At 39.2% G+C, this 26,890-nt stretch overlaps 1 protein-coding gene across 1 annotated transcript in view; it reads right to left on the bottom strand.

Moving 5' to 3' along the window:
- Positions 1 to 26,890, bottom strand: part of LOC119799052 (rho guanine nucleotide exchange factor 12-like) — a 106,219-nt gene that overhangs the window by 6,404 nt on the left and 72,925 nt on the right. Inside the window, exons 18-27 of the mRNA XM_038308736.1 lie at positions 24,008 to 24,220; positions 22,139 to 22,286; positions 20,604 to 20,770; positions 19,833 to 19,979; positions 19,303 to 19,388; positions 14,131 to 14,256; positions 2,669 to 2,783; positions 2,478 to 2,578; positions 2,188 to 2,265; positions 80 to 155 (exon numbers count right to left, since the gene is read on the bottom strand). Of these exons, the coding sequence (XP_038164664.1) occupies positions 80 to 155; positions 2,188 to 2,265; positions 2,478 to 2,578; positions 2,669 to 2,783; positions 14,131 to 14,256; positions 19,303 to 19,388; positions 19,833 to 19,979; positions 20,604 to 20,770; positions 22,139 to 22,286; positions 24,008 to 24,220 (1,257 nt within the window). The remainder of the gene's footprint in view (positions 1 to 79; positions 156 to 2,187; positions 2,266 to 2,477; positions 2,579 to 2,668; positions 2,784 to 14,130; positions 14,257 to 19,302; positions 19,389 to 19,832; positions 19,980 to 20,603; positions 20,771 to 22,138; positions 22,287 to 24,007; positions 24,221 to 26,890) is intronic.

Genomic DNA, 26,890 nt, shown 5'->3' with positions numbered 1-26,890 from the left:
AAATATCAACTCATTAAAAACCAAATAAAGCTTTAACTGTTTTTTAAACGTCTTTTCACAATCAAATACATATGTTTACCAATGGTTTTGTCTTTATTGACTTTCCAGGTTAGGGGACCCTCGTGTACCATCTCTCTCTTCGTCAGATCCAGATTCTAGTAGAAAAAAAGTAACAGTAAATACTTTCATTGAAAATTAAATGATAAAAAATATAAAATACTAAATATCATCATGTTTTACAGGTGATTTCAATCTACAGAAGCAGCCATTCAAAACTTTCCCACTTTTCTTGACGGCTCTTGGCTGGTCCCCTACAACTCATTTTAAAACATCTAAAATATTCTTTCTGTCATTATTTGTGGACATTAAGATCTAAAGAGAAGCGCCGTCTCCTGGTCAGACCCTGTAATTCAGTGAAAGGGTGGAGTCAGAGTAAAGTAATAAGAACACCCAGGAGAAGGCCAGTGGCTGGAAGTTGGAGGGGATTTTGCTGCCATTCAGCTGGAGTTTGACTGGGAATGGCCATTTTGAATGGCTGCTACTGTAATAGGAAAAGTGTCACACAAATTGCCAACCTAAAACCAGAATGATCTCAGACAAGTATAGAAGATCTAATTTATCAACTTTAATGTTTGGTGATCTCATAAACGCCTTTTACAGTTGCTTTTTGTATCTATGCTTCTTTTTCTATGTCTGCTTCTGTCTCCTTGAACCCCAGTCGGCCTCAGCAGATGGCCGCTCACACTGAGCCTGGTTCTGCTGGAGGTTTCTTCCTGTTCAAAGGGAGTTTTTCCTCTCCACTGTCGCTACAAGCATGCTTAGTGTGAGGGATTGCTGAAGAGTCAATGAGTCGATGCAATCAACTGGCTTTCCTTAGATAGAAAACTTTGAATCAATCTGACTGGATGATCTGGTGAACTGGAAACTGCCTCGAGATGATATAAGTTATGAATTGGCGCTATAGAAATAAACTGAATTGAATTGAATGCAATACGCCTCCTCTGGACAGCAGTCTATAGTGAGTATGACTGTTTCTTCTCTCTCTTACTATACCTTTCCACTGGTTATTTGGTCTACTACCTCTGTATTTTCTAAGGATGCCATACTAGTGTCAGCATTAAATATTCAGACCTGTGCAGCACCCTTATGCTACGTTCAGACTGCAAGCAGCAGTAGCAGCAAAAATGCTGCTTCAAAAATGAAGCAGCACGAGTTGATGTTCTGACGCGCATCTTTCATGCTCCAACTGCGCGGTCGAAAAGTGGGTCTGATGCGTAGTGGGCGGAGCTATCCTATCCTTTCTTTGCCTGGAACAATGGCAGCTATATTTGCTGTGATTAGTGGGTAAAAAGTAGTTTTAATATATTTTTAAGTGAGAAAGTCCACCTGAAAACTTCATCTGTGCAGTCAGTTCATCCAGATTACCATCCTGCCTTTAAAAATTATTTTGTCTGAGCCACTCAGACTCCCGTACAGCGGTGGTGCTCTGTCACTGGGAATCCCCATCAACAGCAGCCTCTGGCCCGGTCACCTCTTTGCAGTTTTGGGCTACTGTTCGTGGTGGCTGGAGGGCGTTTTTCACATATGTAATCCAAACTGCAGGCACCAGAATATTAAAAGCAAACATATTTTACCTGCAGGTTTTTTACATGTTAAGTTAATTTAGGCGTTAATAAACTGTTTCAGAGGAGTGATCATAGCGCTCTGCATCAGCAGTGCTGTGTCTGTCTCCCTGCCAGCTCCCAGATCAGCTTCTCTGATTGGTTGATGTGGAGCCTCCAGCAGCTAAAGTTCAATTTTTTCAACTCCGGCGGCTGCTGCTTCTGAAGCTCGCCGCACGCCTCAGATGCTCAGAAGCTCATGACGCGCTGCTCCTGCTTCTCAAAATGCACTGCGGGACCTTTTGCTGCGCCAAGATGGGCGTCAACCATTGACTTTGCATGTAAACTAGCTGCTTCTGCTGCCTGTGGTCTGAACGTAGCATTAGGATGGGCATGTTTCAAGTCCCAGCTACTTTATGTTGACTGAAAATAAACCACAAAGCTAATATGTACTAGGAAACTGAAAAAGGGCCCAATATAGAGCCTTGTGGAGCTCCATATGCAAATAGAGAATACAGGTGTACCGCATAGACCAAAGGTTTTATGGATCTAACTGTGTTTATGTTTTATTCGGTACGTTTCTCACCCTCAACTCCAGGATCACAGGATTTTCACTTTGTTTCAGAGATGAGACGTCTAGCCTCCTCTGATACTCCACTAGTCTCTGTTGGAATTAAAAGAAGCCATTAAATGTCTGGACAACAGTCTACTTTAGGGAATTGTATCTGAACTTAAAGATCAAATCTTGTTTTGCCACATCGTGCATTTTAACCTTAATTACATAATGATTACTTTAATTTGTTCATCAAAATCAAAAATAGATTAAAAAGACAGCTTATCACTGGATATTTTTCCTTGATGTTCTAATGTTTTCACCTGTTTGTTTTCAGCCTCCTTCACAGCCTGGTTAACATGGTTGAGGATCTTTTTGCAGCACTCCGCAGCTTTCTTCACCTTCTCCCTTTCCTCACACTCCTCTGTTAAAAACAGACAAATTAGCCAAAAACTTTCAAAGTATCCAAAGAGTTAAAGTACCCTTTTCAAAATGCATGGAATCCTATTCATACCAGAGTATTTTGCAATATTGTCCAGTAGGAGCGGGTACTTTGTAACTCTTTGCATTTCCACAGGAATGATGTCTTTCAGCTGCAGCCTGCGACACAAGCGGTTGCTCTCAGCTTCCTAAAAATCAAAGGTTGATTAAAAAAAAGTTTATGTCAATTTAATATCTCCCTTAACAGAACTTTGACACCTTGTCAATTTAGCCAGCGTATGATGTTGGATAAGTTATGGGTACGTTCACTACTCGAGTTGAGCAGGGATGAGAGGGGCTGGCATCCCCCTTCTTAGAGATATCTTAAAAATCATCCTCCTTCTTAAATGACCATCTCCCCCATACCATCCCTTGTGACATTTTTTTACTCAATGTGTACATTTCTACTATATATTAACAATAATGGCAATAATATTCCCCTTTCAACATTTGGTGGGCTGTGGGCTTACAAGTAGCCTGAGCAAAATAAATAAAATCAAAGAAGTGTCCTACCATGACTGTGAAGCTGATCCCAGTGTGAAGTTAGTCCCTAACTATGTAGGAGCAGTGATAGCCATGCTAACTATGTAGCGGCAGTGATAGCCATGCTAACTATGTAGAGGCAGTGATAGCCATGCTAACTATGTAGCGGCAGTGATAGCCATGCTAACTATGTAGCAGCAGTGATAGCCATGCTAACTATGTAGAGGCAGTGATAGCCATGCTAACTATATAGGAGCAGTGATAGCCATGCTAACTATGTAGGAGCAGTGATAGCCATGCTAACTATGTAGAGGCAGTGATAGCCATGCTAATTATGTAGGAGCAGTGATAGCCATGCTAACTCTGTAGGGGCAGTGATAGCCATGCTAACTATGTATGAGCAGTGATAGCCATGCTAACTATGAAGAGGCAGTGATAGCCATGCCAAAATATTTAGGGAAAGTGATGCCATGAAAAAGGGTGGGGGCAGTGATACCCAAAGGGCCAATTTAGTGGGGCAGGGATAGCCATGTAACTATGTAGGGCAGGGGTTATAGCCATGCAATTTTTGGGGGCAGTTTTTAGCCATGCTAACTATGTAGGGGAAGTGTTTAGCCATGTAACTATGGGGGGCCCCAGGGGTTTTAGCCAGGGTAATTTTAGGGGCAGTGATAGCCATGAAAAACTTTTTGGGGCCCAGGGGATAGCCATGCAAACTTGTGGGGAGCAGTGATAGCCATGAAAAATTTATGTAGGAGCGGGGTGATAGCCATGAAAAAACTATGTGGGGAAAAAGTGAAAACCCATCCCAAACTATTTAGGGGCAGTGATAGCCATGAAAACCCTTTGTAGGGGGAAGTGATTCCATCCCAACTATGTAGGAAAGTGATAGCCATGCTAATTGTGGGGGCTTTTGATGCCATGCTAACTATGTAGGGGGGGGAAGTGATAGCCATCCCAATTTGTAGGGGCAGTGAAAAGCCATCCCAAACTTTTTAAAAGGGGGCAGTGTTACCCAAAATGCTAACTGTGTAGGGGCAGGGATAGCCTTGCTAACTATGAGGGGAAGTGATAGCCATCCCAAAAACTTTTTAAAGGGGCAGGTTTAAGCCATGTTAACTTGTGGGGCAGTGATAGTTTTTCCCAAATATGTAGGGCAGGGAAAAGCCATCCCAAACTATTTAGGGCAGGGGCCCAGAAAGGGTTTGGGGCCATGTAACAAATTTAAAGGGCAGTGATACCCATGCTAATTGTAGGGGCAGTGATAGCCATCCCAATTTTTTGGGGGGGGCCCAGGATACCCCTGCTAATTTGTGGGGGGCAGTGTTTGGCCATGCAAAAAAAACTATGAAAGGGCAGTGATAGCCATGAAACTTTTTAAAGGGGCAGTGATAGCCATGCTAATTTATTTTGGGGCAGTGTCCCATGAAAAACATGTAGGGGATTTTTGTTAGCCATCCCAACTATGTAGGGGAGTGATAGCCAGCTAACTTGTAGGGGAGTGATAGCCATCCCAACTATGTAGGGGAAGTGATGCCATGCCAACTTTTAAAGGGGCAGTGATATTTCCATGCTAACGGGTGTGGGGGCCCGGTGATAGCCATGCTAACTTTTGGGGGAAAAAGTGATAGCCATCCCAAAACTTTTTAAAGGGGCAGTGATGGGCCATGAATTAAATGTTGGGGGCATTGATACCCAAACCCAACTATGTGGGGAAGGGATAGCCATGCTAACTATGTAGGGGCAGTTGCATGCCTCCAAATTGTAAGGGGAGTGTTTACCCCTGCTAATATGTAGGGGAAGTGTTTAGCCATCCCAAACTAGGGGCAGTGATACCCATCCCTTAACTATTTGGAGCAGTGATAGCCATGCAAACTTTTTTTGGGGGGCGTGTTAGCCATGCTAACTATGTAGGGCAGGATAGCCATCCCAACTTTTTAAAGGGCAGTGATAGCCATGCTAACTTTTGTAGGGGCAGTGATAGCCATGCAAATTTTAAAGGGGCGTGATAGCCTTTAAAAATTGTGTGGGGAAGTGATACCTCCCAACTTGTAGGGGCAGTGATAGCCAGGGGCCAAACTTTTGGGGGGGCCAGTGTTTTGCCCATGCAACCCTTTTTAAAGGGCCGGTGTAGACACCCAATTTTTAGTGGAAAAGTGATAGCCATGAAAACTTTTTAAAGGGCAGTGTTTAGCCATGCAAACTGTGGTAGGGGGGGGGTTTGGGCCATGCAAACTATGTGTGGCAGGGATACCCAAAGCCCCAAACCTTTTAAAGGGCAGTGAAAAGCCAGGCAACCCTGGGGGGGCCCAAGGGGTAGCCCTGCTAAAAATTGTATTTGGGCAGTAAATACCCATGCCAACTTTTTTAAGGGCGGGGATAGCCATGCTAAATTTTTAAGGGCCCCTGGGATAGCCAATGGTGTTGTAGGGGCAGTGATAACCCCTGCCAACTTTTTTAAGGGCAGTGTTTCCCCTTCCCAAAACGGGGGTTGGGGCGGGTGAAAAGCCATGCTAACTATGTATTGGCAGTAAATAAGCCATCCCAAACCTTTTTTAAGGGCAGTGATAGCCATGCAAACTATGTGGGGGGCCATTTTACCCATCCCCCTAACTATGGGGGGGCCATTTGTTCCCAATTCCCCCTAAAACTTTTGTAGGGGCCCGGTGCAGCCATGCAAAAACTATTTTGGGGAAGTGATAGCCATCCCAAATATTGTAGGGCAGTATTTCCCATGACCCCTATTTGTTGGCCCCAGTGTTGGGCCATGTAAACTTTTTTGGGGAAAGGGATAGCCAGCTAACTATGTGGGGGGGAAAAGTGATACCCAATGCCAACTATGTAGTGGCGTGATAGCCATTCAAGTTTTAAAAGGGCGTGATGCCAGGGCTAACTATGTGGGGGGCAGGGGGCCCATGCAAAATATGTGGGGGCATGTTTGCCTTTGGCTAACTATGTGGGGGAAAAGGGTGTTAGCCATTCCAACTTGTGGGGGCAGTGATAGCCATGCTAATATGTGTGGCAGGGGTTTGCCAGGGCTAATATGTAGGGGAAGTGATAGCCTTCCCCAATTTTTGTAGGGGGAAAGTGTAGCCATGCCAACTATTTAAGGGCATTTGGATAGCCTTGTAACTATTTTGGGCTGTGAAAGCCATCCCTAACTTGTGGGGATTGTGTTAGCCACCCAACTATGTAGTGGCATTGATCCCCATGCCAATTTTTTAAAGGGGCAGGTTAGCCATGCTAACTATTTTGGGGCGTGATAGCCTTGCTAACTTTTAGGGGCAGTGATAGCCATGCTAACTAGGGTAGGGGAAGTGTTACCCATGCCAATATGTAGGGGCGTGATAAGCCTTGCTAACTTTTGTAGGGGCGGGGTGATAGCCATGTAACTGTTTTAGGACAGTGTTAGCCCACCCTTTGCTAAAAATGTAGGAGCAGTGAACCCTTTGCAAAACAAATGCAGGGGAAGTGATAGCCATGCCAACTTTTTTGGGGGGCAGTGTACCCTGAAACTGTGTGGGGGGCAGTGATCCATGAACCTTTTTTTTATTTTTGGGGACAGGATAGCCATGCTAATATGTAGGGGCGTGTTAGCCATGCTAACTGTGTAGGGGCAGGTTACCCTGAAAACCAGGTAGGGGGCCCAGTGATAGCCATGTAACTATGTGGGAGCGGGGTGATAGCCATGCAAAATTTGTAGGAGCAGTGATAGCCAGGGTAAATATGTAGGGGCAGATAGCCATGCTAACTATGTAGGTGCGTGATAGCCTGTTTAACTATGTAGGAGCAGTGATAGCCATGTTTAACTTTGTGGGGGAAGTGATGCCATGTTTAATTTATGTAGGGGCAGTGTTACCATCCCCAAAATATGTGGGGGGGCAAAAGGGGGCATGTTTTTGCTAACTGTGTAGGGGCAGTGATACCCAAATGCTTAACTATGTGGGGGAAGGATAGCCATGCCAATATGAAAGTGCAGTGATAGCCATCCCCCAACTATTTAAGGGCAGTGAAAGCCATGCAAAATTTGTTGAGGGGCAGTGATAGCCTTCCCAAAACTTTGTATTGGCATTTTATAGCCATGCCAACTTTTAAGGGCAGTGATACCCAAATGTTTAAACTATGTAGGGGGGGCCCAAACAGGGGGAAAAAACCCATCCCAAAAAATTTAAGGGCATGATAGCCATGAAAAACTTTTTAAAGGGGGCCCGTGATAGCCATGCTAATGTGTAGGGGCTGTGATTTTGGCCATCCCTTAAACTGTGTAGGGGCAGTGATAGCCTCCAAACTTTTTAAAGGGCAGTGATAGCCATCCCAAACTTTTAAAGGGGCAGTGATACCCAAATAAAACTAAAATATGAAAAAGGGGGCAGTGATAGCCAGCAAACTATTTAAAGGGCAATTGGGGGATAAGCCATGAAAAACTTGTAGGGGCAGTGATAGCCATCCCCTAAAATTTTTGTAAAAGGTGGGGAGTGATAGGCCATGACCCAGAATATTTAAGGGCGTGAAGCCATGTTTAATTTATGTAGGGGCATTGATAGCCTGCTAATATGTGGGGGGCAGTGATACCCAATGCTAACTATGTAGTGGCAGTGATAGCCATGTTAACTTGTAGGGGAAAGTGATAGCCTTTGCAAAATATGTAGGGGAAGTGATACCCCTTTTCCCAAAACTACGTAGTGGCAGTGATAGCCTGCCAATTTTTAAAAGGGCAGTGATAGCCATGTAACTGTTTTGGGGCATTGATAGCCATGCTTAATATGTTTTGGGCCCAGTGATACCCCTCCCAAACTATTTAAAGGGGCCCAGTGATAGCCCATGAAACTATTTTGGGGCAGTGATAGCCATGCCAACTTTTTAAAAGGCATTTGATAGCCATGCAAAACTGTGTAAGGGGCAGTGATACCCTTTGGTTAATATGTTTGGCAGTGATAGCCATGCCAACTATTTAAGGGCAGTGATAGCCATGCCAACCATTTAAGGGCAGTGATAGCCATGCCAACTATGTAGTGGCAGTGATAGCCATGACAACTATTTAAGGGCAGTGATAGCCATGCTAACTGTGTAGGGGCAGTGATTTAAAATGTAACTATGTAGGGGAGGGGGATACCCATCCCAACTATTTAAGGGCCGTGTTAGCCATGCTAACTTTTTTTGGGGGCCAGTAAATACCCAATGGCAAACCCTATGTAGGGCAGTGATGCCATCCCAAACTATTTAAGGGCAGTGTTTTACCCAATGCTAACTTTTTAAGGGCATTGATAGCCATGCTAACTTTTGTAGGGGAAAGTGTTCCCCTCCCCAAATTTTTAAAAGGGCCCTGATACCCCATGTAACTGGTAGGGGCAGTGTTTTACCATGTAACATGTAGTGGCAGTGAAAAGGCCTTTTTTTTTGCCAAACTATTTAAGGGGCCCGTAAAAAACCAAATGCAAAACTAGGAAGGGGCTTTGATACCCAATGTTTTAATTAGGGTAGGGGCAGGGGTTTGCCATGCAAAACTATGTAAAAAAAGTGGCAGTGCCCAGCCATGCTAACTATTTTGGGGGAAAGTGTTTAGCCATGCCAACTATTTTAAGGGGCAGTGATAGCCATCCCAACTTTTTAAAGGGGCGGGTGTTTAGCCATGCAAAATTGTGGGGCGTGATAGCCATGCTAACAAAGTAGGGGAAGGGGTACCTCCCAAACTATGTAGGGGGCAGTGAAAGCCTCCCCAAATATTTAAGGGCAGGTGATACCCATGCTAACTATGTGGGGGCAGTGTTTTACCATGCAAAACTATGTAGGGGCAGTGTTTAGCCATCAAACCCTATGTAGGGGAAGTGATACCCATGCCAACTATGTAGGGGCAGTGATAGCCATGCAAATTATGTAGGGGCATTTGATAGCCATGCAAACTATGTAGGGGAAGTGATAGCCTGCCAACTATGTAGTGGCGGGGATAGCCATCCCAAACTATTTAAGGGCGTGATAGCCATGAAAACTTGTGGGGGCCCAGTGATAGAATGCAAAATTATGTGGGGGAAAGTGATACCCCATGCCAACTTTTAAGGGGCAGTGAAAACCCCATCCCAAAACTATTTAAGGGCAGGGGGAATACCCCATGCTAACTATTTTAGGGGGAGTGATGGGCCATCTAACTATGTAGGGGCGTGATAGCCATGTAACTATGTAGGGGAAGTGATAGCCATCCCAAAATATGTAGGGGCAGTGATAGCCATGCTAATTTTTGTAGGGGCAGTGATGGGGCCATGCTAACTGTGTAGGAGCAGGGGATAGCCAGCATTCCCTAATATGTAGGGCATTGATACCCAAATGCAAACTATGCAGGGGAAGTGATACCCAAATCCCAAAAACTATTTAGGGCAGTGATACCCATGAAAACTGTTTTTAGGGGCAGTGTTAGCCATCCCAACTATGTAGGGAAGGGAAGCCTTTCTAAAAAGTGGGGGCCCAGTGTAGCCATCCCTTAATGTGTAGGGGGGTGATACCCCAATGCAAACCCCATGTGAGGGCAGTGATAGCCATGCAAAACAATGGGGAAAGCAGTGATAGCCATGCAAAACTATTTGGGAAAGGCAGTGAAAAGCCTGTTTTAACTATGTAGCGGCAGTGAAGCCATGCTAACTATGTAGGAGCAGTGATTAAAATGGGGCCCATGCAAAATATGTGGGGGGCCAGTGATAGCCATGCTAACTATGGGGGGCCCCAGTGTTTCCCATGCCAACTATTAGGGGCAGTGATAGTCATCCCAAAAACTTTTGTAGGGGCGGGTGATAGCCTTGTAATATGTAGGGGAAGTGTTACCCATCCCAAAACTATTTTGTGGCAGTGATAGCCATCCCAAAATTTTTAAGGGAAAGGGATACCCATGCTAACTGGTAGGGGCGTGATGCCATGTAACTATGTATTGGCAGTGATACCCATGAAAAACTTTTTAAGGGGCCAGTGTTTGCCTTGCAAAATATGTAGGGGCAGTGAATAACCCATGCCAACTATTTAAGGGCAGTGGGTACCCATGCTAACTTTTTAAGGGCAGGGGAAAAGGCCTTTGTAAAAGTGTAGGGGCAGTGATTAGCCATAAAAAACTGTGTAGGGGCGGGTGATACCATGCCAACTTTTAAAAATTATTCCATCAACCCTTTAAAACCAATAAACCTTTCAAATATTACATATACCCCATCCAACAAAAATTTAACATATAACCTTTAAAACTTTTTCATATACCCATAAAATATTAACCTATACCCCCCCCCCAAAACTTTTATCATATACCAAACCTTTTTTTAAACTTTTAAAATTTTTATACCCATCCAAAACTATTTAATCCCATAAATACCCATCCCCAACCCCCTTTTTTTAACCCCCCCAATATACCATCCTAACCCCCCCTTTTACCCCAAATATACCCTTTTCCTAACCCCCCTCTTTAAATTAAAATTTTATACCCATCCCCAAACTTTTTAAATAAAACCTTTTTAACCATTTTTTAATTTTTAAAAAAATTTTAATCCCCCCCCAAAATTTTATTAAAAATTTTTCCCCCCCCTAAACTATTTATCAAAAAAAATTTCCCCCATCTAACCCCCTTATTTTAAATTTTTTGTTTTTTTGCTTTTGGCTAAACTATGTAGGGGCTAAAAGGATTTTCCCATGCCCAACTTTTTTGTAGTGGATTTTTTAATACCCTTTCCAATTTTTTTAAGGGCCCAAATTTTTTACTTCCCTTTAAATTTTTGGGGAGGGGCGGGTTTTTCCCATGCAATTTTATGTTCGCAATTGATACCCTAAAAAATTTTTATTTAAAAAATTTCTGTGATTGCCTTCTTATTTTTATTTTGGGGGCAGTGGTTTTTTGGGGCCATTAACTTTTTGGGAGGAGGGGGATGAATTAAATTTAAGGGCCCCCTGGGGGGATTAGCCATTTTAATGGTTTTTTAGGGGCAGTGGGATAGCCTTTGCCCTATTTTAAAGGCATTTTCCCCCCCCTTTTTTTGGGGGGATTTCCCTTAACCACCCCCCAAAATTTTCCCCCTCTCCTCCCATTTTTTCCCAATTTTTTCTTCCTTTGTCTTCCCCCCTCAACCCCCCCCCGGGCCCCCCTTTTTTTCCCCAACCAACCCCCACAACCCCTTTTACCTTTTTTTTACCGACCCCCTTTTTTTTTTTTTCCCCCCCACCCCCCAAACAAATTTCCCCCCCTTGTTTTTTTTTTTTCCCAAAAGCCCCCCAAATTTTCCCCCAATGGACCCGCCCCCCCCCCCCCCCATGTTTTTTTAGGCCCCGGCCCCCCCCCCCCCCCCGCCCCCCCCGGGGCCCCCCCGCCCCCCCCACCCCCAAACCCCCCCAAAACCCCCCCCGAAAAAAACCCCCCCCCAACCCCCCCCCCCCCACCCCCAAAATTTTTTCCCCATTTTTTTACCCGGGCCCGCTTTTTAAAAAATTTTTTTTTCCCCTTTTCCCCGGAAAAACCCCATTAACCCCCAAAAACCCCCCAAAACCCCCCCCCTTCCCCCCCCCCCCCCCCCCATTTTCCCCCCCCCCCCCCCAAATGTTAAACCAGGGGCCCCCCCCTTTTTTTTTTTCCGGCCCAAAACCCCATCCCCTGGGGACCCCCCCCCCATGCCCCCCCAACCCCCCCCCATGGGACCCCAAACCCCCCTTTTCCCCATCCCGGGGGGGGCCCCCCCCCCCCCCCCATCCCCCCACCGGAAACCCCCCCCCGCAACCCCCCCCCCCCCCACCCCCTTTTAGCCCCCCCCTTTTCCCCCCCCCCCTTTTTAAATTTCCCCGCCCAAAACCCCCGGGCCCCCCATGCCCCTTTTTTTTCCCCCAATCCAATCCAGGGGTTTTCCCTTTCCAGGGTCCCCTTTTTTAAAAGGGGCCCCCCCCCCCCCCAATCCCCCCCCAAGCCAAATGGGGGGAAAAAAACCCCATCCCCCCCAAACCCCGGGGGGCCCCCCACCCCCCTCCCCGGGGGGGGGCCCCAAACCAACCCCCCCCCTTTCCCCCCCCTTTTCCCCCCCAACCCCCCCAAACCCCAATTTCCCCCCCCCCAAATCCCGGTTTTCCCCCAAAGCCCCCCCCCCTTCCAAAACCAGGGGGGGGCCCGCAACCCCCCCAAAACCCCAAAACCCCCCGCCCCGGGGGGGCCCCCCCAAACCCCCAAAAAAAATCCCGGAATTGGCCCCCCAAAACCCAAAATTTTTTCGGGGGGCCTTAAAACCCCCACCCGGGGCCCCCCCCCCTTTCCCAAAAACACCCCCCCCCCCCACCTTTTTTTTTCCATCCCCCAAAATTCCCAAACCCCCCCCCCCTCCACCCAACCATGTTTTCCCTTTTCCCCATGAAACCCCCCATGCTAACTTGTGGGGGCCCAGTGATGCCATGCTAACTTATGTAGGGGCAGTAAATACCCAAATGAAACTTTTTAAAAGGGCAGGGGATAAGCCCAGGGTTTAACTTTTTGGGGGCAGTAAATAGCCATGAATAAAAACTTATGTAAGGGGCAGGGGTTGCCATGTTTTAAATAGGGGGTAGGGGGGCCAGGGGGGGCCCTTTTAACCCAAAAACCCCCTAAACTATTTTAGGGGAATATGGGCCTTGGCCCAAAATTTTTTGGGTTGGAAAGTGTTTAGCATTGCCAAAAAACTATTTAAGGGGGCAGGGGATAGCCCATGCAACTTGGTAGGGGCAGGTTTACCCCCATGCAAAATTATTTTGGTGGGCCAGTTTGTGATAGCCATGAAAATATTTAAGGGGAGTGATAGAAAGGCTAATTTTTGTAGGGGGCATTGATGCCATGCAAAATTTTTGTGGGGGCCCGGAGTATTCCCCATGAAAACTATTGTAGGGGCCCGGGGGTTGATACCCCCATGTTTTAAACTATTTTGGGGAAAGGGTGTTTGGATGGCCAAATTCTGTAGGTGGCAGTGATAGCCCATCCCAAAACTTTTTAAAGGGGCAGTGATAGCCATGCAAACTATGAAAGGGGCAGGTAAAGCCATGCAAAATTGTAGGGGATTGTGATGCCATCCCAAATTTGTAGGGGCCATTTGATAGCCATGCCAACTATTTAAGGGCGGGTGATGGGGCCATGCAAAACTAGTAGGGGCAGGGGGTTACCCATTTTAACTATGTGGGGGAAGTGATAGCCATGCCAACTATGTAGTGGGGAGTGATGGGCCTTGCCAATTTTTTAAGGGCAGTGATACCCAGGTAACTATGTAGGGGCAGTGATAGCCATGCAAAAACTATTTTAGGGGAAGTGATAGCCTGCCAACTTTGTAGGGGCGGGATGATGGGGGCCATGCTAACTTGTTAGGGGCAGTGTAGCCATGCTAAATATGTAGGAGCAGTGTTTACCCAGGGTTTAAAAAATGTAGTGGCAGTAAAAGGGCCATCCCAAAACCTTTTAAGGGCAGTGATAGCCATGCTAACTGTGTAGGGGCAGTGATAGTCATGCTAACTGTGTAGGGGCAGTGATAGCCATGCTAACTATGTAGGGGCAATGATAGCCATGCCGACTATGTAGGTATGTATGTAAGGTCAATGACCGAGGTACCTGACATGTAACAACCAGACCATGCATATTGTTTTAGGTTAATAGACTAGATAAATTAGGCTATGGATGCTTCCAAAAAAAAAAAAAAAAAAATCCACCACCCCCCTTCTATTTTTTTTAGAACTAGATTACTGGGTATGTTTTATATAAGTTATGAGCACGCTGGCACACGTCGACATACGGCAAGCATGTCGAGAACTTTTGAACATGATCACAATTTCCCGATGTATGTCAGTGTATGCCATATGTGGGGCTTAAGTTACAGGTAAGTTAGTTGATCGTTGACAAATGTTAAGTCTAAGGTAGTCATAGGTCATGGCGTCTAGCTTATCCAAAAAGTATGAGTAACTTCTCTAGACTGCAATTTCTGATAGACCCTACAGCTCTCATCATAGAGATAAGCCTGGCATTGTGGAAAAGAACCGTGGTGGAGGTTTAACACTGACCTGCATGAACAGGTTGAACCGCTGGTCTTTTTTCTGCCTCGTCTTGATGAGCTCCAAAGCAGATGGTTGGTTGCTGCAGAAAGTTCCCACCGCTCTTTTTATCTTCTCCTCTTCCTCCTCGCTGAACTAAATTACAAATTTAAATTCAAGTTATGCAACGTGGCTGCATTTGATCCTATTTTTTATGGGAATATCAAATTGTTCATCTTAAATTTATGGTAAGACATCAAGTAGGAGAAAAAATATGGGGCGTGGTTTGTAAAGTTAAGCAGTAAAAAATTAGGAGCAATATTTATGGATATTTAGCGAATAAGCAACTTCCCTAGCCGAAAAGCGGAAGTGAACTACCAAAGTAAAAGCCTGGGAATCTCCATACACCTCCTACGGCATCTTGACTGATGCCGTAGACAGCGACAGGAAATCACATCATTAATTCCAAAATGCAAGGTCCTCTTTGACATAGTTTTATTTGATTGTATGCATTTGTTTTAACAAAGGGGCAAATGTTTAATGTTATGTTAACTTGCGAGGCAGAGCAACAGCCACGCACACGGGCGTAACTGTGTTGCCATAGCAACGACTGCTTTCCCTTACTACTGGAGGGAGAAAGCCACCCCATTCTCCTTCATTAAATATTTAGCTAGCTCGGTGCTAGCTAAATATTTAGTTCAGTAATTTTTTTAAGCTAAATATTTATTTAAAAATTAAATATTTAATTTGCAAACTACATATTTAAATTTCATCTAAATATTTAGCGAGGAGCTAAATATTTATTTAACAAACTAAATATTTATTTCACAAACTAAATATTCATTTAACAAACTAAATATTAATTTAACAAACTAAATATTTATTTAACAAACTAAATATTCATTTAACAAACTAAATATTTATTTAACAAACTAAATATTTATTTTACAAACTAAATATTTATTTAACAAACTAAATATTTAAATTGCATCTAAATATTTAGTTTGGAGCTAAATATTTATTTAACTAACTAAAGATTTATTCAACAAACTAAATATTTAGTCTGGAGGTAAATATTTATTTAACAAACTAAATATTTATTTAACAAACTAAATATTTATTTAACAAACTAAATATTCATTTAACAAACTAAATATTCATTTAACAAACTAAATATTCATTTAACAAACTAAATATTCATTTAACAAACTAAATATTTATTTAACAAACTAAATATTTAAATTGCATCTAAATATTTAGTTTGGAGCTAAATATTTATTAAACTAAATATTTAGTTTGGAGCTAAATATTTATTTAACTAACAAAAGATTTATTCAACAAACTAAATATTTAGTCTGGAGGTAAATATTTATTTAACAAACTAAATATTTATTTAACAAACTAAATATTCATTTAACAAACTAAATATTCATTTAACAAACTAAATATTTATTTAACAAACTAAATATTTATTTAACAAACTAAATATTTATTTAACAAACTAAATATTCATTTAACAAACTAAATATTCATTTAACAAACTAAATATTTATCTAACAAACTAAATATTTATTTAACAAACTAAATATTTAAATTGCATCTAAATATTTAGTTTGGAGCTAAATATTTATTAAACTAAATATTTAGTTTGGAGCTAAATATTTATTTAACTAACAAAAGATTTATTCAACAAACTAAATATTTAGTCTGGAGGTAAATATTTATTTAACAAACTAAATATTTATTTAACAAACTAAATATTTATTTAACAAACTAAATATTCATTTAACAAACTAAATATTCATTTAACAAACTAAATATTTATCTAACAAACTAAATATTCATTTAACAAACTAAATATTCATTTAACAAACTAAATATTTATTTAACAAACTAAATATTTAAATTGCATCTAAATATTTAGTTTGGAGCTAAATATTTATTTAACTAAATATTTAGTTTGGAGCTAAATATTTATTTAACTAACAAAAGATTTATTCAACAAACTAAATATTTAGTCTGGAGGTAAATATTTATTTAACAAACTAAATATTTATTTAACAAACTAAATATTCATTTAACAAACTAAATATTCATTTAACAAAGTAAATATTCATTTAACAAACTAAATATTTATTTAACAAACTAAATATTTATTTAACAAACTAAATATTTATTTAACAAACTAAATATTCATTTAACAAACTAAATATTCATTTAACAAACTAAATATTCATTTAACAAACTAAATATTTATTTAACAAACTAAATATTTAAATTGCATCTAAATATTTAGTTTGGAACTAAATATTTATTTAACAAACTAAATATTTAGTTTGGAGCTAAATATTTATTTAACTAACTAAAGATTTATTCAACAAACTAAATATTTAGCCTGGAGGTAAATATTTATTTAACAAACTAAATATTTATTTAACAAACTAAATATTTATTTAACAAACTAAATATTCATTTAACAAACTACATATTCATTTAACAAACTAAATATTCATTTAACAAACTAAATATTTATTTAACAAACTAAATATTTAAATTGCATCTAAATATTTAGTTTGGAGCTAAATATTTATTTAACAAACTAAATATTTAGTTTGGAGCTAAATATTTATTTAACTAACTAAAGATTTATTCAACAAACTAAATATTTAGCCTGGAGGTAAATATTTATTTAACGAACTAAATATTCATTTAACAAACTAAATATTTATCTAACAAACTAAATATTTATTTAACAAACTAAATATTTAAATTGCATCTAAATATTTAGTTTGGAGCTAAATATTTATTTAACTAAAGATTTATTCAACAAACTAAATATTTATTTAACAAACTAAATATTTATTCAACAAACTAAATATTCATTTAACAAACTAAATATTCATTTAACAAACTAAATATTCATTTAACAAACTAAATATTTATTTAACAAACTAAATATTTAAATTGCATCTAAATATTTAGTTTGGAGCTAAATATTTATTTAACAAACTAAATATTTAGTTTGGAGCTAAATATTTATTTAACTAACTAAAGATTTATTCAACAAACTAAATATTTAGCCTGGAGGTAAATATTTATTTAACAAACTAAATATTTATTTAACAAACTAAATATTTATTTAACAAACTAAATATTCATTTAGCAAACTAAATATTCATTTAACAAACTAAATATTTATTTAACAAACTAAATATTTAAATTGCATCTAAATATTTAGTTTGGAGCTAAATATTTATTTAACAAACTAAATATTTAGTTTGGAGCTAAATATTTATTTAACTAACTAAAGATTTATTCAACAAACTAAATATTTAGCCTGGAGGTAAATATTTATTTAACGAACTAAATATTCATTTAACAAACTAAATATTTATCTAACAAACTAGATATTTATTTAACAAACTAAATATTTAAATTGCATCTAAATATTTAGTTTGGAGCTAAATATTTATTTAACTAAAGATATATTCAACAAACTAAATATTTATTTAACAAACTAAATATTTAAATTGCATCTAAATATTTAGTTTGGAGCTAAATATTTATTTAACTAAAGATTTATTTAACAAACTAAATATTTATTTAACAAACTAAATATTCATTTAACAAACTAAATATTCATTTAACAAACTAAATATTTATCTAACAAACTAAATATTCATTTAACAAACTAAATATTCATTTAACAAACTAAATATTTATTTAACAAACTAAATATTTAAATTGCATCTAAATATTTAGTTTGGAGCTAAATATTTATTTAACTAAATATTTAGTTTGGAGCTAAATATTTATTTAACTAACAAAAGATTTATTCAACAAACTAAATATTTAGTCTGGAGGTAAATATTTATTTAACAAACTAAATATTTATTTAACAAACTAAATATTCATTTAACAAACTAAATATTCATTTAACAAACTAAATATTCATTTAACAAACTAAATATTCATTTAACAAACTAAATATTTATTTAACAAACTAAATATTCATTTAACAAACTAAATATTCATTTAACAAACTAAATATTCATTTAACAAACTAAATATTTATTTAACAAACTAAATATTTAAATTGCATCTAAATATTTAGTTTGGAGCTAAATATTTATTTAACAAACTAAATATTTAGTTTGGAGCTAAATATTTATTTAACTAACTAAAGATTTATTCAACAAACTAAATATTTAGCCTGGAGGTAAATATTTATTTAACAAACTAAATATTTATTTAACAAACTAAATATTTATTTAACAAACTAAATATTCATTTAACAAACTAAATATTCATTTAACAAACTAAATATTCATTTAACAAACTAAATATTTATTTAACAAACTAAATATTTAAATTGCATCTAAATATTTAGTTTGGAGCTAAATATTTATTTAACAAACTAAATATTTAGTTTGGAGCTAAATATTTATTTAACTAACTAAAGATTTATTCAACAAACTAAATATTTAGCCTGGAGGTAAATATTTATTTAACGAACTAAATATTCATTTAACAAACTAAATATTTATCTAACAAACTAAATATTTATTTAACAAACTAAATATTTAAATTGCATCTAAATATTTAGTTTGGAGCTAAATATTTATTTAACTAAAGATTTATTCAACAAACTAAATATTTAGTCTGGAGGTAAATATTTATTTAACGAACTAAATATTCATTTAACAAACTAAATATTTATTTAACAAACTAAATATTTATTTAACAAACTTAATATTTAAATTGCATCTAAATATTTTGTTTGGAGCTAAACATTTATTTAAGAAACTAAATTATTAGCTCCAAACTAAATATTATTTTATTATTTAAAGCAGTAAGATTTTTATGAATGAATGAATGAATGACAGTGAAAAATGACTTGGAAAAAATAAAGCTCTTATTTTTCTCTAAAACGCACTAAATAACAATAAATATTGCCTGCTTGACTTTATAAACGGTGCCCCATAGCAAAAGGGTGTCTATGAATTTTGAAACAAAAGCCTATAATACACAGTGGGTCCTTTTCCAGTACTTCAGACTTACTTTAATAAAGCTTTGAAGGTAGTTTAAGTAATTTGTAGTTGGGATATGACAGTAACATGTGGGGTCAGTTAATCTAAAAGCTTCTATGGGAGAAAATCGTTTTTGGAGTAGGACTCTAAAATCAATGGAGGCCAGTCTTACCCACGCCAGGAGATCATCTCCAATCTGACCAATCACAGAGGTCTCACTCCTCTTCCTGATGGCTGTCATTTGCTCTGTTATGGAAACTGTAAAACACAGTGAGACCAGTAAGTTAGAATATCTCAGAATCCCACCAGTGATTCCTGTTCTGACTCTTGAAGGAGGCGGATCACATTTTCCTGCGCATTTTCAGACTTGGCGATAGAAAAGAAGGAGAAGACGATGAGAAAAAGAGAGCAGAGAAAGTGTGGACTGTCTATATACCAAACTGAACAAGTGTTGTTCTCTACTTCAAAAAACACTTTAGATTTTAAAATGGAAATATTTATATTTTTTTATATTTTTTATTTAGAAAGTCAATGTATAACACGGATGCATAAAAACCTGCATTTTATTTCAGTGTAAAATTCTGTTTAAAGTAACAGAGTATAATTAAAAATGTCTCCGGACCTTTACTGGTTGATGATTTTCTTTATTTCGCTGATTTTGAATTGGTTACCTTTGGTTTAGTGTATTTGATGTGTTATTACCATGCAGTTGAATGATTTCCTCCAAGTTAATGAAGATGTGCTTTATGTCATCAGGCGGAAGGATGCCATCTCTGTTCAGTCTCTGGCAGAAGACACAGTCCAGAACCCGCAGCGTGCGCAGGTGAGCACGCTCAGTGTAGAACAGCTCTGAGAGAGGAAACCAACAAACACAAAGCCTGTTTAAAAAAATGTATTTAAAAAAAAAACAACAAAACAATAAATCACCAACAATGGTCGCTATTGTTGTTAAAGGGGTGATAGAATGATTCTATAGGGTATCTGGTCCTTCAGGTCTCTAATAGGGTGTGTAACATTGGTTGGGCTGAAAATGGCATATTAGCTGTTCTATGAGCCCTAATGCAGCCTGGTTAAAAGCCCTAGAATGAAACGACAGGTTTTCTTCCTTTTATGGAATGATCATGAATATTTAGATGAGCTGTGCTCTGATTGGTCGGTTTACAACGAGCAAAGCTGCTGAGCAAAGACGCATCATAGCAACAAGCACTCACTCACTGAAACATCAAATTGTTGATATGGTAGGGTGACCAGACGGCCTCTTTTTCCTGGACATGTCCTGTTTTCATACCCCAAAAATGTCCGGGGGGAATTTCAAAAATGTCCAGGAAAGGAGGTGTTGAACTCCTCTGTACGTCCATTTCACCCACTGAACTATCGTTATTCATCTATGACAATGGAAACTCGTCTTTGCATTCTATGACCCCTTTAATGCAGTTACATCATGCATCCCTACTAGGAATGCTGTCGCCTCACCGTTGATGACTTCTTGTCTTTTGATTTCCTTCGAAGTTAGACTCGCTAAGACACCTTGACTGACAAGTCTCTGCCAATTCAGAGGGTCCTCCTCACTCTCCACCTCTCCTCCCTGGTCGTCCTCGCTTTGGATGTCAGCTGAACTCACCATAGTTTGAACCTCCATTCTGTCATCAGTCAGAAACAATTTTCGATTACAATCCACCTTCAAATACAGATTTATTTTTAAAGCAGTAAAAGTAGATTTGAAACAAAATAAAAAGCTGGAAATGATAGAAGAAGGTCGTTAGAAGGAATTGTTGGCCTGGCTGAAGAGGCGAGTTCTTCTTCAGGCCATTCAGTCAGGCCAAAAATTTATATTTTTGGCCTGACTGAGACATAGACAGGTATGGGTCATTACTGGCTAACAAAAGAAGCCAAAGACCCTCATTGCAAAGGGGTGGACCCGTTTATTCATTTAAATTAGCGCAAAAACAAGGCTTTGTTGGGCTACTGTAGAAAACCTGGAACTCAACGCTATTCCTGACATTTTAAATTTAAAAATCTTCCTGGATGGGAAGGGAAACGTCTTCAAACTTCAAACAAAGTCCACTGGATTGTTTTTTTACTTTCTTTGAGAATGACTATGACCTGGATGACTGAGAATCTTCACCAGCATGTAGCATAGAAATGAATAAAAATGCCACTTTTGGTAGTCATTTAATCTATTGTGTGGCGAATTTAGGTTCAAAATGGCGGGCCTGGAGTTCATGAGTGGCGGTTTTTAGTTTACTTTGTAAATCCAAACAGGGCTGCTGCTGGTGCTGGCATCCCTGGGTCCACCAGATCCTCCTGAGATGCTTCCAGTTCAGGGAGTTCTGGATCTACGGCTCAATCAAAACCACTTTCTGCTGAGCCTCAGTTTGGGGATGAATTCCCCAGGCGAAAGAGGCTAAATAAGAGCCAGTACTCCCAGTTACGGCTACTGTGGGTCTGCTCCTCAGCTAAGGGAATGATGACTGATTAAACACTCCTTATAGGGCTAAACTAAAGCGACTTTTAAAAAACTCCTTAAAAGCATTCCTTACTTCATCCTTCTATAAAGTATTTCCTCTGTCTTCCATTTTAATTGACAAAAGCTTTGTTTGTGTTGTGCGTCTTCAGCCTACATCACAGTCACATCTATTATCCGATTGGTTGTCAAGATGGCTAAAGGTGCAAAAAGCTCAGATTTTTAAACTCCTGTGATATTTGCACTGCATCCATTGCAGGTGTGGCAAAGCTCTCACTTTGCTATAATAACGAAAAAACATTGTTTTTTTGTTTTTCACAGTTCATGCAGAGAAATACAATCAAGTTCATTTTCTTCTGCTTGTTTTGTTGAGCTGTTGAAAATGGCAATATTGTAAAGTTTTCTTAACAGTTATCCTGCTCCTAAAACCTTAGATTAACAGAAATGCATGTGAACAGGATTGAAATGCAGCTCAGAATGAGCAACTGCTTCTCTGATCCATTAAGAAAGGGTTCAGGGGAAAAGCCAAGCTCTATATATCTACCTAAGGACTTCCTGATCTTCCTCTCGGTGGTCCAGATTGGAGGGGCTGAAGTCAAAGTGAATGCTGGTTGGACTAGAGAGGCCTTCCTGGTGTTCTCCAGACGGCACACCATCACTGAGTCTGGGCTGAACACAGACTGGAGAGACACCTGTAGAGTAAAAAGGAAACAAATGCATTAAAACAAAACACTCAGATACAGTTTGTGCTTTTTTACACACTGGTTTCCTATTTTGGCCTAACGTTTTGGTTAATGACACCACAGTTTATCATTAAGCAGAAATCGAAGTTGTAGCGGCTGTTCCAACCATTTCTCACGAATTCTCCTGAGTGGTGCCCGACTTTACACCAGTGAAAAAAGGTAATGTGATTAGTCGATTATTAAGCGGGCGGGATTGTTACACTTGAAAAAATCGAAATCTAGACAAGTCATTTTTTCTTAAAATATGTGCATTTGTTCTTGGATAGAGGAGGTAAAAGAGACATTTTGCCAATGGAACAAGACAATTTACGTTTAAAATAAGAAAACACAATTGCATTGTCTTATTTCAAGTGCATATTATCTAGTTATCTTATTTTAAGAGTAAAAATACTCATTCCATTGGCAAACTATCTTATTTACCTGCTAAACTAAGGGTAAATACACTTAATCTAAGAAGTTTTTACTTACCAATAGAATAGTCATACCACTACCTCACCGTTGCTCCTTACCTACTACACTTTAACGTAAAAGTAAATCCACCTGTGTATAAGCCATCCGGATTGTACATATTTTTATTTTTTATTTCTTATTTTGTTTCTTATTTTTATTGTGTGTAATACATGTACATTGCACCTTAATCCTTATTTATCTTGATATACTGTATATACCTTTACTGTATATATATTGTTTATTCTTAATGCACCTTTTCCTCCTTGTTTGCACCTTCTGTAACTTCTATGCCAATATGTGACGAGTGAATTTCTCCGCTGTGAGATCAATAAAGCTCATCTAATCTAATCTAATTATTTCTAGATAGTTTTTCCAGTGTATGGCGGAAGGTTCACAAGCTAGTTTGGTGGTGGCCGGTTTGTCGGAAGCATCTCGCTAACCAGTTAGCAACTTAGTGCTAGTAGGTTCCCAATGGGAAATTCCATTGGGACCAAGTAGCACTAAATTGGTGACTTAGAAACGACGCTGTCAAGGAACGCTATGGACAGAGGAAACATGCAAGAGGAGGAGAGTTTAGTGTCGGAGGTCGTGGATGAGTCTCCTCCGTCATCCATTTTTTATTTAGAGGAGGAAAACGGGGACGAAGATGTTGTGGAAGAGGACGCCAGGGCGGCAGAAGCTTGGTTTGGTGTAGAAGGCTTCCAGCCGTACATGTTTGAGCCCTTGCCTCGCAACGCTGCCAGTTCTGTTAGCTCTACGCCTGCCGAAGACACAGACGTCCATCCCCGTGAACACTGGGACGCAACTCAATGGGAAAGGAAAGGATTCTGGTTTCAACCGTTGCATATATTAGCTGCGACATATGAATCAAGATGCTTTGAGTGAAAAAATTTGATTGACAGATGACTGTTGATAAATGATTGGCCGAATTTAGGTGTTCAGGCTGACGTAGAACTAACTGGCCTGCAGAAGATAACGAAAAACAGAAACAGAAATTTTCTAACTTTTGGGACATTATTGTCTAATAAAGAGTACATTTACATACATGTTTAAGACAGAATGATGACATTTAAATATGACTTCCCCACAAATTTATTCAAAAGGCAATGTTTAACACAATAGTAAATTAGCTATTATAAGTTATTCCCAGGAAAATGCTTTTGCAAAATAAATGTAGATTTCCCAAACCCAGCCATGAGGGAGAAACAGGAACGTCTTACTGGAGTCCGTTTCCTGTCCAGTGGAGTCCAAAGAGCTCGGACCCAGAGAGCTGACAGAAAGGATGGACTGAGTGCTGGTATCTGATCCCTGACTGAGCTGATTCGTCCGGCTTCTTCCAGGATTCAAGACCGGATGGTCGGGCGGTTCAGGGATAACAAAAGCAGGCTGGGGGAACTTTGGAGAGCGCTGCTTATTCATCTCCACATTTTTCACTGTTGCAGAAACAACAGAGTAACAACAGAGAGGAAGAAATGAGAACTCATGACTTTGCAGAAATGGAGCATATTGGTCTATATCAATAGTTATATTTGCTAATGCCAATGAAAGGATGAATGTTAAAAGTATTGAAATTAAATAATTAGCTGCATTTCTCATCCATTAGGGAGAAGTGAAGTGACTTGCTGGAACACTTCATTAGGTATTGCAAAGATAAAAATAAATGGCAGAAACACAAACTGGCTAAAATCTGAAGGCAAGCGGACTTTAAGTCAGTTTTCTGAAGTTTTTTCAACAACTATCCTCCTGCACACATTCTGAGTCAGATGCAATTTGGCTCTTTGTTTTCGTCTGAGGATAGACCTCCATGCTGCTTAAATACATCAGCTTTTTTCCACTTAAGGCAGCTAGCCAACGTAAAACAGGGATCCATGCATTTGTGACCTGGATTACTGCAACTCACTTTATGCAGGGGTCAGTGACTTGTATATTTCCCAACTTCAGAGGGTTCAAAATGCTGCTGCACGTCTTTTAACAGGTACACGAAAATTCAACCACATCTCCCCTGTTTTAGCTTCCTTACACTGCCTGCAAGTACATTTTAGGATTGATTTTAAAATTATTTTATTTGTTTTTAAGACTCTTAATGGCTTTTCCCCTCCTATCTGTCTGAGCTATTAAATTCCCTCAGGCAGTGTTGTAGTACTCGAGATCGGTCTTGGTCTCGAGACCATTTTTTGATGGTCTCGGTCTCGTCTCGGACTTGACCGCATTTGGTCTCGGTCTTGTCTCGGGCGCTGAGGACTCTGCATTTTATTTCAAGACCGGTCAAGACCACAACATTGGAACCAACGCTAATCATCAGAATATTATCAGTTTCTTTAAGATCCTTCTTTTTATTGGATGCTTGGATTCAAATCCCAGCAATAACCTCATAGTCTCATTGGTAAATGCAGTGAAGGAGATCAATCTATTTTTTCAACAAATTATCTGTCTCAAAAGATATTTCACAACTTGGTGACAGATATAGATTTATTTAACAAAAGTTATATAATATAGCTTTAATCTGTATATGAGAGAGAAACAAGAGAAATGATTGGAATTTTTTCAGTTTTACACATTTGCACGTTGTTTTGAAATAGCACATTTAAAAACAACATAAATGTATGTACTGTTCATGAACGGCAGAGAAAATACTATTTTGATTACTACACAGAAGTACTAAATAAAAATTTTTATGTTTAGTCCAGTTCTGTGTGTTAAATATCTATATGTTTTTATGTGAATGTGGGTCTTTTTGATAAATTTTAGTGATTTTGATCATGTTTCACATTTTATTGTCACATACTGGCGCTGGTCTTGGTTTTGACTTGGTCTCGGACCCTAAAAGTCTTGGTCTTGTCTTGGTCTCGGGTTAGGTGGTCTTGACCACAACACTGCCCTCAGGTCAGCTGATCAGTTGCTTCCGAGGGTCCCAAAGACAAAATGCAAGCTCAGAGGGGAACCGTGCTTTTTCTGTGGCAGCTCCTAAGCTGTGGAACGATCTGCCTCTGAGCATAAGACAGGCCTCTTCTCTTGCTGTTTTTAAGTCCCTTCTTAAGACTCGTCTTTTTTCCTTGGCTTTTGGCACAATTTGAGAGGTTTTACTTTGATTTATTCTGTTTCTATACTAATAAGTATTTTACACTCAGGTTTTTTTTTTCTACTTTATAATTTTATCGTATTTTATGATTGTGTACAGTACTTTGGTCCTGTCCGGTGCATAAAGTGCTTCATAAATAAAGTTGGTATGGTATGGTATGGTATCAGCGCTCCAACGAGAGATTACTCTGGTGCGAGCCAGCAGAATTGACAAATGCTCCTGGAGGTGTTAAAACGTCTTCAACAAAATTAGCGAAAGTTTGGTTAGGATTATTTATTAGGATTTACATAGTCAGCCTTGCATTAATAAACAATTATACAAAGGCCTGTGCAATCATTGACATTAATTATGGAACCGGTTCAATATTTTCTACTCACCCCCATGCTGAACAACACTCTGGAGTACTTTTTTGATATCTCAAATGCATCTGGAGATCTGGGAGGCTTCTTGCTGTCTGCTGACATTCAAATAATGGAGGTCTGTGGCGCCCGAGACAGAAAGGTCCATAAAAGTCTACAAAAAACGTGTCAATATTCCTCCATACTGCTCGTCCAATGTATTCCAAGTGTCCTGAGTGGGTAGCATCCAGAATTTACTCGAAACTAAGTCATTTAGAATTTTTTTAGAGCATAAACAGTAGTGTATAGGATTTCCTGAAAGCGCGCGCCTGCGCGTTCACGAGTCTACGGAAACCGCGGCAGACCAAACCAGATGAAAGTGCGCATTCAGCGTCTGTTCTGCCGATAATGCAAGCGTAGAAGAAGAAATGTGCTGTTTACCTGTGCAAAGAAAGAAACAACGAAAGAAAAATGTCTGAGGACTTCAGTGTTGAGGAAGAGCATGAGTTCTTTGCCAAGCTGAATGCGCACTTTCATCTGGTTTGGTCTGCCGTGGTTTCCGTAGACTCGTGAACGCGCTTTCAGGAAATCCTATACACTACTGTTTATGCTCTAAAAACATTCTAAATGACTTCGTTTCGAGTAAATTCTGGATGCTACCCACTCAGGACACTTGGAATACATTG

Source organism: Cyprinodon tularosa, unplaced genomic scaffold, assembly GCF_016077235.1.
Source record: "Cyprinodon tularosa strain WSP-4 unplaced genomic scaffold, ASM1607723v1 ctg646, whole genome shotgun sequence".
Classification (NCBI taxonomy): domain Eukaryota; kingdom Metazoa; phylum Chordata; class Actinopteri; order Cyprinodontiformes; family Cyprinodontidae; genus Cyprinodon; species Cyprinodon tularosa.
Note: the sequence above shows the minus strand (reverse complement) of the source record. Positions and strands in the feature narration are given on the sequence as shown.